The sequence below is a fragment of the Physcomitrium patens genome, chromosome 5 (assembly GCF_059467195.1).
Source record: "Physcomitrium patens ecotype Gransden chromosome 5, ASM5946719v1, whole genome shotgun sequence".
Classification (NCBI taxonomy): Eukaryota; Viridiplantae; Streptophyta; class Bryopsida; order Funariales; family Funariaceae; genus Physcomitrium; species Physcomitrium patens.
In genome coordinates this window covers 10,449,498-10,467,999 of record NC_143414.1, presented here as the reverse complement: position 1 = coordinate 10,467,999, position 18,502 = coordinate 10,449,498, and the positions used below count along the sequence as shown (strand labels likewise).

Below are 18,502 nucleotides of genomic sequence, written 5' to 3'. Positions count from 1 at the left end.
TACTAAAGGGATCTTATGACGCTTTGCAAATTCTTTGTCTAAAAAACAAGCAGATCCTCCTGAGTCTAGTAGTGCTAAGGTTCTCAGTTTTTGAGGGCTGATAAACAGAGGGATTGTAAAACAAAGGGCAGGTTGGGCAGAAAGAAAGGAACCTGATTGTTGTTGGGATATTTCATTGTCCAGCCGCACGGTTCCTACTGTGGCTGGGCATCCTCGTTTTCCTGAACAAATACTCCCCTAGTCTTGACTATGCCTCGATTTTGCTTTTTGGGGTAGTTTCCGACTTTGTGGCCTTCTCCACCGCAATACAAGCATAAATTTTCCTCCATACGTCGCTTTTTTTCTTCTATAGTAAGAGATTTGATACATACCGCATCAATTTGCATGTCTTCCACCTCTGAATGCGAATTTACACTGCTTGCCGACATAGTTGGAGCATGGCGAATTGTATGTTGTCTTGAGCGTTGGTCTTGGCGACGTTGGAATAGGCGATTATCGTACTTCACGGCTAGGCTAATGGCTTCATTGAACGTTCGTGGATCAGGAAGAGTTAACAGCAAATCCTTCACATCATCTCTTAAACCCCAATAGAATTGACTCATCAACGCTTCTTCATCCCAATTGATGTCGCATATTAATTGCCTGAAATCCGAAGCATAGACTGATGTAGAACGCATCCCCTGTCGTAGCGACCGGATCTTTGTTGTAGCCCATCGAACCTTATCGTGTTCACCAAATGCTTCCGCAAATGCTTCCAAAAAGGTTTCGAAGTTGTTTAATATGGATGATCGTTTCTCAAACAAAGGAGCAAACCATAATAGAGCTTGACCCTTAAGTAAGGTTCCAACAAGCCCAACACGTGACTCCTCCGTTGGATATCGTTCGGGCTGTAAAACTGTTATCAACCTGATTTGATTGACGAATCCTCGAAACTTGGAATGTGTTCCATCAAACTTATCTGGAAGGCTAACTCGAGGCTCCTTATATTGTAGAACTAGTGGTTCTTGTCGAACCTGAGGTAAAGTTGTTTCTCCAAGTGTCGAAATTTGAGGCTGGTGTAGTTTAGATTGTGCTATCTCAGATACTCCATCATTATGAAGCCTTGCCACCACTCCTTCAATCTCTGCAGTTCTTTGTGATAACGTAGCAAGGGCATTCATAATAGCATCTAACTTAGACTCCGAACTTTTTGTCATACTAATGTCTTGACCTCCGGCCATTCTAAAAGAAGGACAAAAATGACCCTATAAGAGGCAATATTGGTTTATAGGAGGGTAATCCACAACCTATAAAACGCCTTAAGAATTTCAAGAAGAGGGGTAATCCACTCTCTCTAAGAAGAATAAGACTCCAATATTGTAACAGAAGAAGTATCAGTTTAGAGGAGGGTAATCCGCAACCTCTAAAAAATGCTAGTATACCTTTAAGTAGAGGGGTAATCCACACTCTACTAAGAAAGAACTAGCTCTGATATCTCAAGTTAGTGTAGTCTCGACAAACTGTCATGGACACAAAATACAGACTTGAAATCTAACAAGAAGTTCAAGAAGAAGTGGCAGAACTAGATTAAACAGATGAGTACAAGAACAACACTAGAAAGGTGAGCTAGAACTCCAAGAGATGTGTTGTCGAGACTGAAGAACTCTTCAGCCTCGATCCCTATATATACTCCTACTTAGGAAGCTTCTCGAGCTACTTCTATTAACTAGGAAGCTTCTAGAAGGTTCCAGAGGCTTCCTTTCTAGAAGGTTCTATAAACTTCTCGAGCTACTTTTATTAACTAGGAAGCTTCTAGAAAGTTCCAGGGGATTCCTTTCTACAAGCTTCTAGAAACTTCTCTTCTAGAAGGTTCCAGAGACTTCCTTTCTAGAAGCTTCTAGAAACTTCTCTCTAAAAGGTTCCAGAGGCTTCTCTTCTAGAAAGTTCCAGAGGCTTGTTTTCTAGAAGGTTCTAGAAACCTCTCTCTAGAAAGTTCTAAGGAATATGTCCCTAACAGTTAGCTTGATCTTCAAGCTAATAACATGTGTGACACATGGCCAACTTGTTGACCACGTTTCTAATCCAAAAAGTCAATTAAAGACACCTATGAAGTCAAAGCAGCGTCTAGGAAATTTCTAGGAAGCTTTTATATTAAATATTATAGAATTAACTTACTTTTACCTACTTTTACTTACTTCTACCTATTTCTATATGTAATTATTAGCTTACATGATTATGGCCGTGACAATATCCACTATCAACTAAAAGAAATATTATAGAAGTGTATAAAAGCTTCTTCCAATTCTATCACTCCTAAGCAATATTAAAAGTTCCATTATGGCATGCCCAACCGTATCTAAGTTATTTTAGTTTCTTAGAGAGGATGGACAAATTATTAATCTCCATGTAGATCTACGTTACAAAACGAAGTCAGTAGATCTATGTTAATATTTATTATTTTACTAATTGTCAGTAGATTAATAATCTCAAGCTGAAATCTAGGATTTTTAATATTTATTATTTTACTAATTGACTCAATTTTGAGAGTCAATGTGTATATATATATATATATATATATAACTAGTAAAAAGATGTATAGTTGGACACCATGATCTTTGATACATCCATCCATTCCTTTATTTATTTATACTCCCTTAGTCCCATGTTCTTTGGTTTTATGGATTTTTTGTTTTTTGATTCTTCTATTTTTTCATTCCCATGTTTGGCCAATCAAAAGCATTTCTTATTTCTTTGTATTTAAAATAAATATGTATATAAATATATAATATCACGATTAAAACATAATGAGTCAAAGAAACTTTTGATTGACCAAACATGAAAATAATGGAATCTAGAAATTAGGAAACTAGAGAACCAAGGATTTAATGAACATCAAATCTAGGAAACATGAAAATGATGGAACGTGGATACACAAAGAAATGGATGGATGTGCCAAAGATTGTGATATCCAACATCACAAGTTCCCACTAGTTTTTTATAAGTTATAAAAGTTATATTTGTTGGTACATGTGTGTGTGTGTATACATATATATATATATATATATAACTTGAAGTTTTAAGAATCTATTATACTTATTATATATATATATATATATATATATATTCTCTTAACCTCTGTAATCTCAATCCTAGCTGAATCTTCAATGACATAGGACTGAAATCTACCTCAAAAGTTTCTCTTTACCAATAGGCCAGTAGATAAAGCTTACATCCTGTAAAAAGTTTTTGTTTCTGTTTTTTGAAATCATCAGAAAATATCACAACAGCATGACTCTCAGAACCATTCTCTTTGTTGAACTCATAATATATATATATATATATATATACACACACACATAAATACATCCAAAGAGATATATATATATATATATATATATATATTCTTCACTCAAGAACCAATACTTACAAATTTCCAATAAAAGAACAAAAAAATTGAATGTTGTTTACATCAGAAAGAATTTCAGCATTATTATATTATTACTGATTACTGTGAGAAGAATCGACTGATGAATATTTCCTACAAAGGATTTAAAACTTGGGCCTTAAAATTTATTGAACTTTGTAGAATTTATACTAAGCTTCCTAGAAGTTAGGCCAAAATAGAAGTGGAGATTATTTAGTTATACTTCTTAAAATTTTGAGTGAGTTAACTTAAATGTATTTGTAATATTTAAAAAGGTTAATTTTTATACTAATTATAAAAGAATACCAAACATAAAATTTATCCCATTTTAGAGTTTTTTTTTTTTTTTTTTTTTTTTTTTTTTATCTCATTGGATGCAATAGATCACCTAACACTTATCTAATTATTAGATTAAAAAGTGTTAATTTTACTTTCAATACTTCCTTGAATTGAATAAAAATAAAAAATTACTAGTGGCAAGAAATGCATTGTATTTACATACATAGATATACATATATATATATATATATATATAGACATGTACTAATTTAATATATCTAAAACAACCTTGTCTCTATTGATAAATAAATACTTACCTTTTAAGAATTATATATCATATTACTTTCATTTCTTTGATTACATCCTCATTTGAGTCTTGAAACAATTCAAAAATTTAATGCTTTTATAAATCTAGGTCTTACAAGTATTCATGCATTTTTTTTATTCTTATATATATATATATATATATATATATATAATTTTACAAAAAATATGTTTCTAAATTTTATTTCCATGATTATTTCACCAATGGAAAAATACTATATATTATAACTTAATACATATTAATTATATTCAAAAAATTTCTATATGTATTGTATTTACTTTTACCATTTTAATTAATGTAATTTAATTTGACCATTTCCATTTATATTCTTTTGCTGTAAAAAACGTATTTTTGACCTGTAATGATATTTTAAGATTCATTCAAGTATAATTTCATACTGTTTTAAGGTCTTAGAGTACATTGAAATCTTATTAATGTGGATAATTTCTATTGATTTTTGTGAATATTGTGAATATGGTTTTGAAATTATGTTTTGATATAATGTGAATAATGTTTTGAAATATTTGAGTTATTAATACAGTATTCTACTATCTATAAATATGAACATCTTAATTTATGAAGTATTAGCTTTAAAAATTTTAGATTACATTTTTTAGTTGACAATCTTAAATTCAAATTAACTTGACTTATGTATCAAATCTTACTTGAAGTCTCACTAACTTAAAAGTAAGATTTTGACCAATTAATTAATTATTATTATTATTTTTACATATATATACACACACACATATACACAAGCACACACATATGAAATCACACCGACACGTAGAAAAACGAACAGATATGCAGCCCAAAGCAACGCTGCAATGGGACTCAAGCTTCGACAGACTGATAGACAAATGATATATTCACATATGGATGAATGAAATAAGGAAAACATTCATCCTTCCGCTCGCCCAGCTTGCCCGGCGTGCTGCGAGCTGGAGGACCAGCTCGCATGCTATGCTCCACACAAGCATGAGAGGCGGCAAACATGGGCTCACTTCTGCTTTGTTTTGTGGTTTAGCCGTCTGTTTTATGCGTCGCTACAATTGGGTTGTTGCAGGCTTAGCGTTAGGTGGGAGAGAGCTCCCAAGATCGGAGTGGATTGTGGTGGATCTGGAGTTTGGGGACGGGTGGAGTCGGCGCAAGCGCAATGGAGCAGTTGCCGACTGCGCTGTTGCAATCGATCATCGCCAAGGTTTCAGCGTCCGATTGCGCTAGGGCTGCTTGTGTGGCGCGTTTCTGGAACCAGACCGTGAGCCAGGACGCTCTCTGGGAGCCGCACTGTCGCAGAGACTTCCCCACCATCCAGAAGTTGGACCCCCTCGATCGCCCCTGCTCCACATGGAAGGTGGGTGATTCTAGAATTTTCGCCCTACCTTGGGTCTTCTTAATTTCAGGCATGGCGATCTCATTCATATTGGTTGCATTCGCAAGGTTCTCCGTAAACTGTGACTTATTCGCTTAGGTGTGTGAAAGCTCGAAGCTTAGGGCTGTTGATTCATGGTGACTATTTTGTGTTTTTTGTGACCCTAGTCTAATTCATTGGTTCCGGTTGTAGCGTATCGTACACACGAACTTATAAAGCGGTGATTGAATGTAATGTCGTGCTGTTGTTCTCTTCTGGGTCGAAGAGCAGTTTATGAACTATGGTAATTTTTAGGGTCTAACGCTGCGTAGAAATCAAATCCGCACTGATGGAGATACGTGCCATCCTTACCGTTGTCGTGTTTCTCTAGAATCGCAATGAAGTTTCTGCTGCCTACTTGGGACCTATTACTTTGTGGTTGAATGATCCATAATTGTAGCATGGGTGGTAGCGGGACACTAGCTTTTCAATTAGGCGTTTGCAAGCAGTTTTCTGTCGTGAGAAGTGGATATGGGTTTAGCCTTCACATATTTACCTCTTAGTTGTTGAAGGTTAGGGCTATTGTATTTTCAAATCTCGTCACAGTGATCATTATTGTGGTGCTTTGAGTAAGTGTTAAGCTTTCAAGGGACTGATCATCTTCATTTCACAATGCTTGCTGCACCTCAATGTATGTCAGGAAACGTACCAATCATGGAAAACATCGCGCTTGTTTCAACGCAGCAAGCTCTGCTGGGATTCAATACGGTCTTGGGCGAGAGACAATTTTAAAGAAGTTTCTAATTCACTAGCCCCCGGTATTTATATGCTTCTTTGTTGTGGTTTTCACTTCTATCCGGCGTGCTCAGTATGTGGTTACGGACATTCATGCTCATTAGAGTTGTTTTACTTACTCAATTTTTCTGGTGCCCGGTCTATCAAGGAACTCATTATATACTCATCATCAATGTTAAAAGTTTTTTTTAATGATTGTGCCAATTTTTTTCCCGAATTGGTTTTCAACGTTTGTGGATTCAATCGTTTTTCTTAAATGTGTAGCTCATATTTGTCTGGTGGTTGCAGGTGCCACATTGGAGGAACTTGCTGAAACAGAAGCAACTTTAAAATGCCGCTTCCCTCCTGCCGCTCGCTTGTTGTATCGCCTTTGTAATGGCCAAAGAATACCTGAGAATGTGTTAGACGATGATCAAGTTGAAGATCATTACGTTGGTCTTATTGGAGGCTACAACTTCTCACACCACTTCGTTAATGTTCATCTCTTATCTTTACGACAGGTGATTCTTTGACATCTTTTTGATATTCACTTGGGATTGGATTTATTTATCATGTGTTGTGTTAGAGTAGTTCTTATTTTCTGATACTGGAATGACTTACACGTTTTCGGCATGCTTGTAGATGCTGAACTTGACTAGTCGCATTTTGCCTTCGCCGTGTCGGAATCGCCGCGTTATTATAGCTGCGTCAAGTAACTTGAACAAGTTCATCTTCTTAGACTGCGAGGACGGTAATGTATACGTCGGCACTAGAAATTTGCTTTTAGATGGAGAGATGATGGCGTGTGTGCCGGAGCAAGATGGCGCGTCAGACGAGGAGTCACAGGATGGGATGCTTCGATGGCTGGAGCATTACGCTCATTGTTTGCAGGTGGGTATGTTCTCTGTTCGTACAGAGGAAGGCAGTCGGAGTATTAGTCTCTATCCTGAGACGGAGCCTTATTGCAACACTGCTGTTACTCGTGGCGTTCAGGTCAGTTGAGATTTCATCACCTGAATTTTATGGCCGACTAAAACAGTTAATAATGATGCCCCACCTGTGCATGTTATTGCAATAGTGGAACAATTTATCGTCATTTTTCTTGGCACTCATAATTTTTGAGTTGCATGCCTCATTTCTCTGTAGCTCGTTTTTCTCTCTCCTTGTTCAAGATTCCTCCATAGCAATATTCATGTAAAACTCTCCTTTTTTGAGCCTATGCATCATTTGTAGCTCTCAAGAATCGCCTTGCGTGCATTTAGCACTTGATTATCTTTCTGTTAGGGCGGTGATGTAATCTTAACTAGCAACTGGTGTAGGCTATTAAGGTTTATTTCTGTTGGTGTTGAGCAGGTTCGCTGCTCAGGAGTTTTTGTGCCTGAGCTGTCCCGTGTGGAGGAACTGGAGGATAGTTACTGGTTTTCCTACTCAGTGCGCATGTGTTTGTTGAATCCTTCATCTAACGATTCTAATGCACTTACCAGCTGCCAACTTTCAGAGAGACACTGGGTCATTCGTGCCAATGACAGCGTTGTAGCACAAGTGCACGGAAGGGCGGTCATTGGATTGGTAATTAACTTTTGCACAGTTTTCGTTCCCAAGTTGCCATGTTCTTAGAATCTATTGAATTTTGCGCTCATATTACTTTTACCCTGGATGTTGACGATTTGATTGTTGTGCATGTCTCAGTATCCCTTGCTGAGGATAGGAGAGGAGGAGTTTGTATATGAAAGCTGCACTGGACTTAGCGCTAAGAAAGGCTCGCTTGATGGAGATTTCACATTTGTTCCTGGAAGGTGCGTAGTTTATCTCTGGTTTTTGTGTATTCTTGTTTACGCCAGGTTTTTGGTTGACAAATGCATGCACAGTGCTTTTCTTTCTCTTTTGTTAGTTACGGTATTCCAGACTTAATGTTGGCTCGGTCGTCTCCAGGATCTCAGTACCGACAGGAGATCCTTTTAAAGCAGTTGTTGCTAAGTTTCCTCTGGAGGTGCCCCAATACATATATTAATAATCAGGAGGCGAGCTCCAAGATGTGGATGTTGTAAATTTATGAGTATGCAAGAAGGCTCTCGTTGTTTTTTTGTCTTGACACCGTGCTGCATTTTTGGACCCTCCTTCAAAGGTCTTATGATTTGCTCTTTGGCGGAGGAAATCACATTTTAGTTCAGAGCATGTATGCGCCTAGAGGAAGAAGATTGTGAAGAAAATCTCTACTATAATTGGTACACGTTCATATAGTTTTAGCGTGAGATCAACTAGACTACTTGAGTCTTGAAGCTAAAAATCGTTGCTTAGAACCGTTACTAAGTTTGTACAGACACGCAAGGGATGACAGTTCAAAGACAAAAATAAATTTGTAGGTACCATAGGTTGTATGAAGTACAATCATGGAGAAAGAGTTGGAGCAACTTGGGAAGGACCAGGTAGAAATTGGCAAAGTTGGAGGTGGAGGTGGAGGAGAAATTACTCTTGCAGGTGCTTGACAAACATGGCTCAGGCCCTTGTATGGAAATTTTACGTCAATGTGAAGCCATAGGTCAGAGCTCCTTTCTCACAGCACTTTTTAGGATTCAAGGCAAATGTCAAATGCATTCTAGGATTTGTGGAAAACGTTGAAAATGCATAATTATCCAACGCTAATTCAATGGATATGAATGAAGAATAGCTGATGTGGAGAAAAGTCAAACAAATGGTTGGTGCCTTCTGAAGACACCTAGATTCTCCTTTTTGCTGATATTGACACAGTTGTGATGTCAATTTTTGTGTATGTTTAGGGGATAGGAATGAAATAGTGTGAATTGATACCAATCATGGAATTTTATGTGTATATATATACATAATCTGTCAATTATATTACCATCCTTTTGTTTTATTTTAATGTATACATATTTTTTACTTGTGGAAACCTTATTGAGCCTCACTGAAATGTATTACTTCTCTAGAATCTACAGATTTATGAGTAAATGTTTTTATTGCTTCAATTTTACACACGTTTTCAAATATTGATGTGTTTATATTGCAACAGTATTTGTTCTAGAATGATCATAATTTGCAAATCGCACCGTAATTTATTTTTCTTAATTTGTATTCATTTGATAGTTTTTTGCTACAAGAACAACTTAACATCATAAATAGGATTATTCTCAAATTTAAATTGTTGAGCTAGTGAACCAAGAATCCACTATTCAACTATTTGTTATAAAATTTTGAATGCATATTCAAATAAATGGGCTTTTCATAACAAACTCAATTATCAATGAGATTATGAGTGACCCACATCATGTGCCATTTCTACAGCCACTAATTCACCTGAAATGCTTCACATGAGATGACAAATCTTCAGGTTTTCTCTTCATTGCATTACCCAACTGCTAGAATTGTGAGACCAAGCCAAACAAAGCAGAATTGTTTCCACACCTGTATTAATGGAGATGTCATGGCGATGGAGATGGAGATGGTCGAAAGTTCAAACCTCTATTTGGAAGTACAAGAAGAGGAGAGAAACCCTAAAAACTGCTCCTGACTTGGGTAGCTTTCTGCACCTGTGGGTTTGAGGATGTTGAGATGTAGGGTTTTATTGTGAAAGTGTCGACAAGGTTTGCAGTTTAATAATTAGACTTTGGGGTTACAAATGGATTGTTTGTGTTGTTGAAGATTGACTTGGCAAGATTTTTTGGGACAAGGACTGAATGATAACTCACTAAAAACTTTGGGTCTCAAATCTTTGTTAAAACGTGTTTGTGCCCTGAACCATTTTTACTTTGAAATGGGCACCTTGCAACGGCAGTGATGGCAGCATGTGTAAGGATTTGTTTGCGCAGGTGTAGTGTGAAGAGATGCATATTGTGGAAATGATTCTAGTTTACGAAAAAATTCCAAGCTTATAAAATTGAACATTATCATCCAACAATGAAGTGAAGATATTAAAAGCACTATGTCTTAACCACACACGAAGGCAATTACCTTTGACAAACAAATTTCTACATTAATAACTTCTTAGTTTTAAGTGCAGTTGTATGAATATTTGTATTTTTTTTGTGAAATAAAATTTTATAAAATTGGGGTTAATAATATATATTTTTTTCATTAAAATAATTAATTTAATTAGCAATATTATTATTACTTTCTTTTTTCGAGAGAAATCTAAAATAATTAAATTCTTATTTTAGCTAAACTAATTAGAACAATAAATGTAAGAAATCCTTTAGAAAAAAATAAAAGAAAAAAAAAAAAAAACAAAACAAAACAAAGCTTATTTATACTTGGATGACATTAAAAATAAAATTGATAGTTATTTTATAGTAACTTAGCATGTAGGATCAAAAATTCAAAAAATAACTTAGATAAAAGTCTAGAGAGTGCTAATTCAAATAAACCAAGGCTTTGATGTTATAAGATGTAATACAATAATAGAAGATTGAAGTATAAGTTACTAGTATAGTTAATAAGTACATCTATATTCTTATTAATTCTAAAAAATTATCTATATATTAAAGATTGTGCGTAAAGCCTAGTTTAAAATCAAAGATTAGAAATCTTTAAAATTTTCTAGATTTAAATTTATAAAAGCTTCAAGTAGACAAGTTCCAAATTTTAGATACCAAAATTGAAAAGAAAAATAGAAATAAAAATCTAATTTTCTTATACAAGAATCAAAGTAGGAACTTAACTTAGTGATCTTTGTATCTATATAATCAGTGATTTAAAAGGTTTTTATTTTGATCAAGAATAAACTAAGATCACAACCTAAAAAAATAATATAAATAATTTAATTGATGATCAATATTAGTATATATATATATATATATATATATATGTGTGTGTGTGTGTGTGTGTGTGTTGATAGTAAAAAAACAAATTGTTTAAGAAGGATTTAAAAGATAGAGGTTTGGCACTCAATATAAAGATTTTATGGACAATATATAAGAGAAATAACGATTTTGTATTAAAACAAGGTATTTCTAAAAGTAAAATATTCTAATAAAATCATAGAATTATAAATCTTTTATTTAATATAAAACTTCATACATACATAATATATATATATATATATATATATATATATATATATATATACATATATATATATACATATATATATATATATATATAATTTAATAATAATATATCTTTTAGTAACTATTATTAGAAATTTATATTAATTATAGCTTTCAAAGGTTTAAAAACATCTAATCCCATATTGATTTTTTTTAAAATTATTAAAAGAATATTAATTCAAAAGTTTTGGATTTTAAAACTTATAAATTTTTCTATTGAATAAACTCAATTACAATATTATATAACATTAGAGATTTATATAACTTAAAAATAAAATAAAAGGTAAAAATTATTTCAATAATAATAGACATAGTTGTAATTTAATATTTCTTTAAAAGTATAAATTATATATTAAAAATATAAGATTTTAAAATACCATTTCTACCAAGTGCAAGATATTTTAATTTTAGAAGATGCTCCAAAAGAAATTGAAGATCCTAATAGAACTCAAGTATTTTAAAATTCTGATTGTTTATTTGTTTGTTTGTTTTGTTTTGTTTTTCTGTTTTGTTTTCTTTCTTTTTTTTTCCATCAAGGATTTTATTATCAGAGTAGAATGTTTAATAAAAAATATAGTATTAATAAAAATATTTAAAGCCAGTTTCATTAATAAATGAAAAATGGCTGATATTTGTATATCTAAGAAGTATGAAGAGTTAAGCCAATCATGAAAAAATCTTACTAATTTTCTTCTAAGATAATTGGAGCTAATTAAAATAAGAAAAAAAACATTTAGTTGAAAAATTCTCAAGCTTTAGAAGAAAGTTAACAAGACACAGTGAATTGCATTGAAGTTTATAAAATTGAGTTGTAAACTATGAAATTGTTTTAGAAATAAAAGATATTTGAATGTTTTATAAAAAAGAAAATTAAAAATAGAATCATATTTCTTTTTCAATATAATTTTAAAAAAATTAGAGTTATATTTTTAGATGTAAAATAATATGAGATTAAATTCTAATAATTAAAAAATAAATAAAAATCATATTTAATGTAATTTTCAAAATTTAAAAACTTAGCACTTTTTTTATCTTAATTGCCTTAATTCAAAAAAAGATGCCAAGGAGACAAAAGATTGTGATTAAAAATCAGGTAAATGTTGTATGGAGATAAATTTATAAAAAAAATACTTTGATGTTATTAAAAAATATATTATAGAATAAATACTTTAAAAATTATAAATAAACATAGATAATCAAATTCTATAAAGACTTAATTAATGTCCGCAAGCAAAGACACCTCATTTTAATAAGAAATAAAGAAGAATTTGGATTCAACCCTTAAGATTATTTTTCTTAATATTACATTATTAATATACATTTTAAATACTAAAAAATAAAATAAAATAACATCAAAATATTTGGTACTATAAATCAATAAATGGATTGGATTGTATAAATTAGTAGAACATTAATTTTCTTTCATAGTGTTTCAACTTTGTAATACATATTTAATGTATATATATATATATATATATATATATATATGGATATATTTATAGTTTAATATGCCAAAATCAACCAACTTATCTATCAAATAGGCTAGTGCATAATTTCTTCTAGAACCATGCTTTAGTTTTTCTTTTTTGTTTTTTTAATCCATATTTGGTTATCAAACAATTTAAACAAAATTTTAAATGCCTGCTCTTGCATGTCTATATCAAATTAGTCTTGCCCCCTCCCCCTCCTCTATTTTCTTGTAAAAATTGGACTAAGGAAAAGAAAAACTAAAGTGACTAAAACAGGGAGAAAGTTGAGAGAAGCAACAAAGTAATATGAAGAAGGGTCAAGGAGCAAAGCAAGGTTATCCAATCCCAAGACTTGCCCAGTAAATTTAGATATCCAATCTCAAGACTTGCCCAATAAATTTAGATTTCTTTGCTATTGCACTAGTCTTTCTAATACATAAACTTCTTGAAACTCACATGATTTGAATTGATCTAGATTTTGCTTAGCTTGTTGCTTGCCCACGGTCCATTGGTAATAAACAGGCATTGGGTTGGGCAAAACCCAAATTGTATTATGAATGGATAAAAACAAGCAATAAACGTCTTGTTTTAGAGGAGAAATGAAATAGTCTCCAAGGAAAATCCAATTGACAGCAAAATGGAAAGCAAGGATCGTTCTAAACCCAAAAAGAATTAGGACATTATTCAACCGTCAAGTTAGCAGTTCCCTGCGTTTAAATATAACATAAACGCAATCCATACACTTACGAGGTAACTCATAAACGCTAGTTGGAGGTGGATTTTGATTATACATGAGACATCTGTAGCTCACGTATTTTGCACTTGAGAAAAAGACATTTTGATCTCCTTATCGTTGGACTACACTTACAAGCCTGGCCTTAACTTTAGTGGTTTCACAGCCGATCCTATAATCCTCTCAATACTTTTATCCTTCAACATGGGCTCTGGTAAAGTTATCATACAATGAAGTAGCCCAAGTTCTCCTCACCCTCTCAACTGCACTGGCATAGGAGGTCTGTACCTCAGAAGAAGGTGCTTCAAGTAAACAAGTGATGAGCTCATACAACGTGCAGAATCAAACTCAGACCATTCGTTGAATCTGGTCACAATATCTTTCGATCCTTCAAATATGTGAACATAACAAAGAATAAAGCGATGCATCCAAAAACAATTCCAGCTGCTGTAATATAGAATGCCATCTGCAAGTAATAGCCGCTCAGTCAAGAGAATGAATGAAGACGACTAGCGGATAAAAGATCTCACACACTATATCGTGGATCAGGTAAAAAACGGACTTACCTCATAATCTTCTAAATCCGAGTTCAGATTCATTCCGAATATTCCTGTGATCGAGTACAAGTGAGTTCGTATTAACACCCCAGATTTTTCTTCGAAGTAAAAGGCTAATCAACAAGAAAGATTGGGCTTAGAAAATTGTCAGGAAAAATGAGAAAGAGCATCATTACCTGCAATGAGCGCCCCTAGGGTAGAGCAGAGCGTGGCAACCTGAAGCAACAACTCCAACCGGCTCACCTCGAGACGCCTTGAACTACATCAACACCTCATCACATTTTAAAAACCCATATCTCTATCGTCAGTTTTCTTCAAAGCTGCAATACGAAATCATTTAAACAATACAAGTTCATTGTTGGTATCGTCCATGCAGATCTTTGGGGCAACACGTAGGATGAATAGATTCATATAGACGGGTATACAACTAATTCAAAGATTCAACAAGTGAAGCCTAAACCTTAAGTTGACACTAATGGAATCTTCCATTTCCTTGGCTGCATCCAGCAGTTTTTCGGCTTCACCGTGACATGAGTCGCACCTGTTGAGAGGAGCAGACATATTTCACAGAAGTAGGACACTCTAGATAGCACCATGATTGCAACAATACATGATTCAAGTTTTTTCGACTGACGTAATTTAGCGACTACTACCGAGTGATCTGACTAAAACCTTCCACAACAAGATAACAGGCTTTCTACTACTAACATCACTAACCTTATGAGGTAGTACTCGAGAAGCATTTCAATTTCCTCTTCCTCGTCTGCAGGGAAAACGACACTTGTGAGACCAGAAGCATGGCACCTCCACATTGTTACCTATGAAACATTTTTTGTGCCCGATCAATGTCACCTTACGCAAACACCACAATTAGAATATCACCTTCTGCATTCTGCTTCTCTGAAGGTATTGTGCATTGAATGGAGCCATCAATCCTTCTTATATTGCATGTGCGTCCTATGATGGCCATTTTCCGGATGTCCTCTGGATGCTCAAGCATCTCCAAAATCATTTGACGCAATGCACCAGCCTTTGCAGCTAATTCCACCTACAGACCAACTCGTAACAGCCCAAAGCTTAAGTATCGGTATAAATGATTCAGTTCCCACTTAGAATTGGCTTTCAGAAGCTCTATGATATTTGACCACATATACACTAGGATGTGGGGTACATCCAGAAGCTTACCAGGGCTTGCTTTCCAAGTCGAAGTTCTTCCAATACATCAGCGGTATACCGAATTGGGAGTTTTTTCAATAGAGCCATTATCTGTCGATAATATGTTGTGGATAAAGAGATATAAGACATAAAAAAATTTAAGAAGTGAACAAAAGCAATTCAAATTGGTTCAGAACCACAAGACATCGCAATGAACAAAGTGAGTAATAAAAAATTCTTAGTAGCCCTACTCTCCACTTGATTTCAATGTTTCTACCAATCAAATAAATGTCTCGTGAAAAGGTTTGCTCTTGTGAATCACACACCTTTGGGTCGACCTCCATGAGCATTTGTTCGAGCCTTTGAGTCCTTGAAAGAAGAGCGGCCTCTACAACCTAGCCTTGACAAGCAGACAACCATAGAATTGAGGACTCTTCGACCTAAGTCCAAACGTAAGATCCATTGCAGTGAACAATGCCACGAAAATATGAGTACACGATTTACATGAGAAAATATATGGGGAAAAAATAAAATAAAATAAAAATAAAAAAATCCCAACTAATTTTTTGCTTCTGTGAAATGCAGGAGAGAACACAAGGATTTCGTGAATCATGTTTTTCAACACGTGGTAGAGTCTGAAGTGTTTACGTAAACCCACCCAAACTGACCAACCGCCTAACTGTAAACAAGTCATGAGAGAGAAGCATATGCTACGGTCCAGGTGATATTTGAACACTAACTGTAAAAGGAAAAAATAAATTGAGTGCGCATTACCTCTAACTCGAAAGGCATATTCGGACCTTGGCCGTTGTTAGCATTCCTAAGACGCGGAAGTAGTGCTGCCATAAAAGCTTCAGCTTCGATACTAAAAATTCCCCCACACCGAAGGGTAAGAAACACTGTCACTGAAGACGATGTCTAAACAAAAGGACCTGTCAAATAAGAATGGAATCATGAGTTCCGGGTTTCAGACGCTTCACCTCTGCAGATGCTGTTTTACCTTTTATGCTCAAATATGAGGACACTGCGAGAAGTTGCTATTGCCCTCAGTGAACTCAAATTCAGGAGAATGGCCTGGTCCCTTACCTGACACACAATGCAAGCACATTCAGGGCCCTGCCTGCATATAGTAATCACAATTGATTTGCAGGATAGCTATAGCATGTTAACATTAATTAGCTTTTTTTTTTTCAAAAAGGAAATAAAAGAAATGGGTAACAAATGCACCTCGACTCACCAGTATGGCAGGCGCTGAATTGGTGACCCATAACGAAGGATCAACACTACGAATATCTCGTAGACGTAGTCCAGCTAGTCACAAGTCAAAGCACAACACACGCTAATCTTCACTAAGGACCATTCTGTGCATTAGAGTACAAGAGGAGTAAGAGTGGTTTTATTAGTCAGAATACCTTATAGAAAAAATGATAAAAGAAGGCAACAAAAGTTACCTATACTCCTCAACAGCTTCCTTCTACTAACTTCTCTTTGCACCACATCTCCATCAGGATGTACTTCGAGCACCTAGTAAATACCACGGATTGCAGAAGTATAAGCTCATGTTGATTCCCTATTCCGATTATCAAGTTTATGGTCGAACTGAACTATACTGCATCAAGTTACGCCCAGCTAAACCACCAGTAACACTGAAGGTACACGCCGTACCTGATAAACAAGTTTCTTTACCCCAGTAACGAGAGAGTCAGCTGTAGAACCAGACATAGATCCCACACTCTCACTCACAATGCTACTCACAAGCTCCTCACCCCATGATTCATAGCTTGCACTATTTTCACTGTCCTCCGATGAACCCTGTTCGTCGTCGTTGTCATCGTCCTCGTACCTTTCCTCATCAGGCCACACACTATTCCTATCTTCACGAAAGAGGTCAGACCCATTCGAACCAATCCTTGACACCTTGTATCCTCTTAGTGCATCTGCATTCCTGAACCCAGGAGGTTCAACATAATTCCTCATCTCCTGCCACTGATCTCTACAAGTCTCCTCTCCGTCGGTATACCTCCCTATGTCTTGGAAGATATGTTTTCCTCCTCTCGGTTCAACACATTCTGTATCATCCTCGCTGTCGAAATGGGGGCGTTCAGGTGAAGAAGATGAATTTTGAGAGTCGTAACTATTACTACTATCATTCTTCTGTGCGTGAGTCAAGGTAAATGGGATTCTTTGCGACCAGCCTGGGTTCAAATATCCTGGATAGATGAACCTATTGTGTACAACACTGGATCCACGGTTGTTTCCAAATTGCTGTTGTGATTTTGATGATTCCTTCCCAATTCTCCTTATGGACGTCAAAATTCCAGAGTTCCAAACGAATCTAAAACTACAATTCCTATAATCTGCAGTTAGCATCATAGTTTTCCTGTGTAAATAGGAGGCCAAACTGTGAGTCTCCCCAAGGCCAATATTTAGATGCTTAATTCGACACTCAAGACGGTGCCATATCCCATGACAAACTGTTGCATGAAGCCCAACGCTTCGCACTTGCAGGACTCCAGCAGCGCAATTCCATGAGAACTCCATGAGTATTCAAACTTCCATGAAAGTACCAGCAACTAATAACCAGACTTGGTTTTCTGACATCCTTCCATTTGTCCAAAACACCGAATCAACTGGCACAAATTACAGCTTCTCGTAACGACTTCAAAGAGTACACAAAATCCCATTCCAAAGCAATCCAAACCTTTCAAACGAACAGAGGCAATGATACCAACAACTCACGACATATAGAATTGAATGCTGGGCTTACCCCCTCACTCGTCGAAATCGAAAACAAATGACTAACTCTTGTTAATCCATAAACAATATAACGACCCACAAAGGAAAACAACCCAAAGATCGACCTCAAAGCACCTTGAACTGAGGTGGTGGCGGTGCTGCTGCTGCTGCTGGTGATGAATTCGTGCTCTCTCTTTACTTTCCTTTGCTTTGCTTTTGTGTTGCATTGCATTGCATTGCAGCATCGTGTGGGCTGCAGAGATCAAGCCTCCATAGCCACGCATTTCGAAGAAGACGAGGATGCCTCGGCAGCCATTCCTAGTCTTGCCTTTCCCCGTCGATCTCAAACTGGTCCCCTTCACGCTTGCAGTGTGAACGAGGCTGAGTGAAACCAGTTCCGTTTTAGCCTGTGTGTGTGAACGCGGAAACATTTGAAACCCGTCTTGGCGCCGCGTTTCTGTTTAGATCGATGGAAAACGAAGTTGATTACGATTCAATGAAACGAATCTAAATTTTTTGTTGATTATGACAACCTTTAAATATAAAAATAAATAATAAATAATAATTTTAATAGAAAGATAAATAAAGAATCATTCCATTTGATGAGAAAAATATTTTTCCACATAATTTCATATTTTTGATAATTTATCAAATTATACA

The 18,502-nt window shown here is 35.1% G+C and overlaps 2 protein-coding genes across 6 annotated transcripts; one reads left to right on the top strand and one right to left on the bottom strand.

Moving 5' to 3' along the window:
• Window positions 1-5,014: 5,014 nt before the first annotated feature.
• On the top strand, window positions 5,015-8,784 carry LOC112282896 (F-box protein SKIP16). Its single transcript, XM_024521035.3, has 7 exons — window positions 5,015-5,361; window positions 6,059-6,176; window positions 6,442-6,653; window positions 6,775-7,125; window positions 7,486-7,701; window positions 7,822-7,928; window positions 8,065-8,784. The coding sequence occupies exons 1-7, from the start codon at window positions 5,164-5,166 to the stop codon at window positions 8,141-8,143; spliced, it is 1,281 nt and encodes a 426-aa protein (XP_024376803.1). The 5' UTR covers window positions 5,015-5,163; the 3' UTR covers window positions 8,144-8,784.
• A 4,628-nt stretch (window positions 8,785-13,412) lies between these two features.
• LOC112282606 (magnesium transporter MRS2-11, chloroplastic) lies at window positions 13,413-18,124 on the bottom strand. Of its 5 annotated transcripts, none has more exons than XM_024520413.3 (14): window positions 17,978-18,124; window positions 16,772-17,708; window positions 16,558-16,630; window positions 16,344-16,417; window positions 16,107-16,192; window positions 15,881-15,971; window positions 15,433-15,501; window positions 15,137-15,217; window positions 14,834-14,999; window positions 14,669-14,714; window positions 14,412-14,492; window positions 14,128-14,210; window positions 13,961-14,004; window positions 13,413-13,860 (listed from the first exon to the last, which is right to left on the bottom strand). In XM_024520413.3, exons 2-14 carry the CDS (start codon window positions 17,645-17,647, stop codon window positions 13,765-13,767), a joined length of 1,866 nt encoding a protein of 621 aa, XP_024376181.1. In that variant the 5' UTR covers window positions 17,648-17,708; window positions 17,978-18,124; the 3' UTR covers window positions 13,413-13,764. The 5 variants fall into 5 exon arrangements, with proteins under 5 accessions (XP_024376181.1, XP_024376180.1, XP_090106600.1 ...); XM_024520412.3 differs by having other exon boundaries at window positions 16,772-17,736; window positions 17,978-18,122; XM_090250474.1 differs by lacking the exon at window positions 14,412-14,492.
• Window positions 18,125-18,502: the final 378 nt, after the last annotated feature.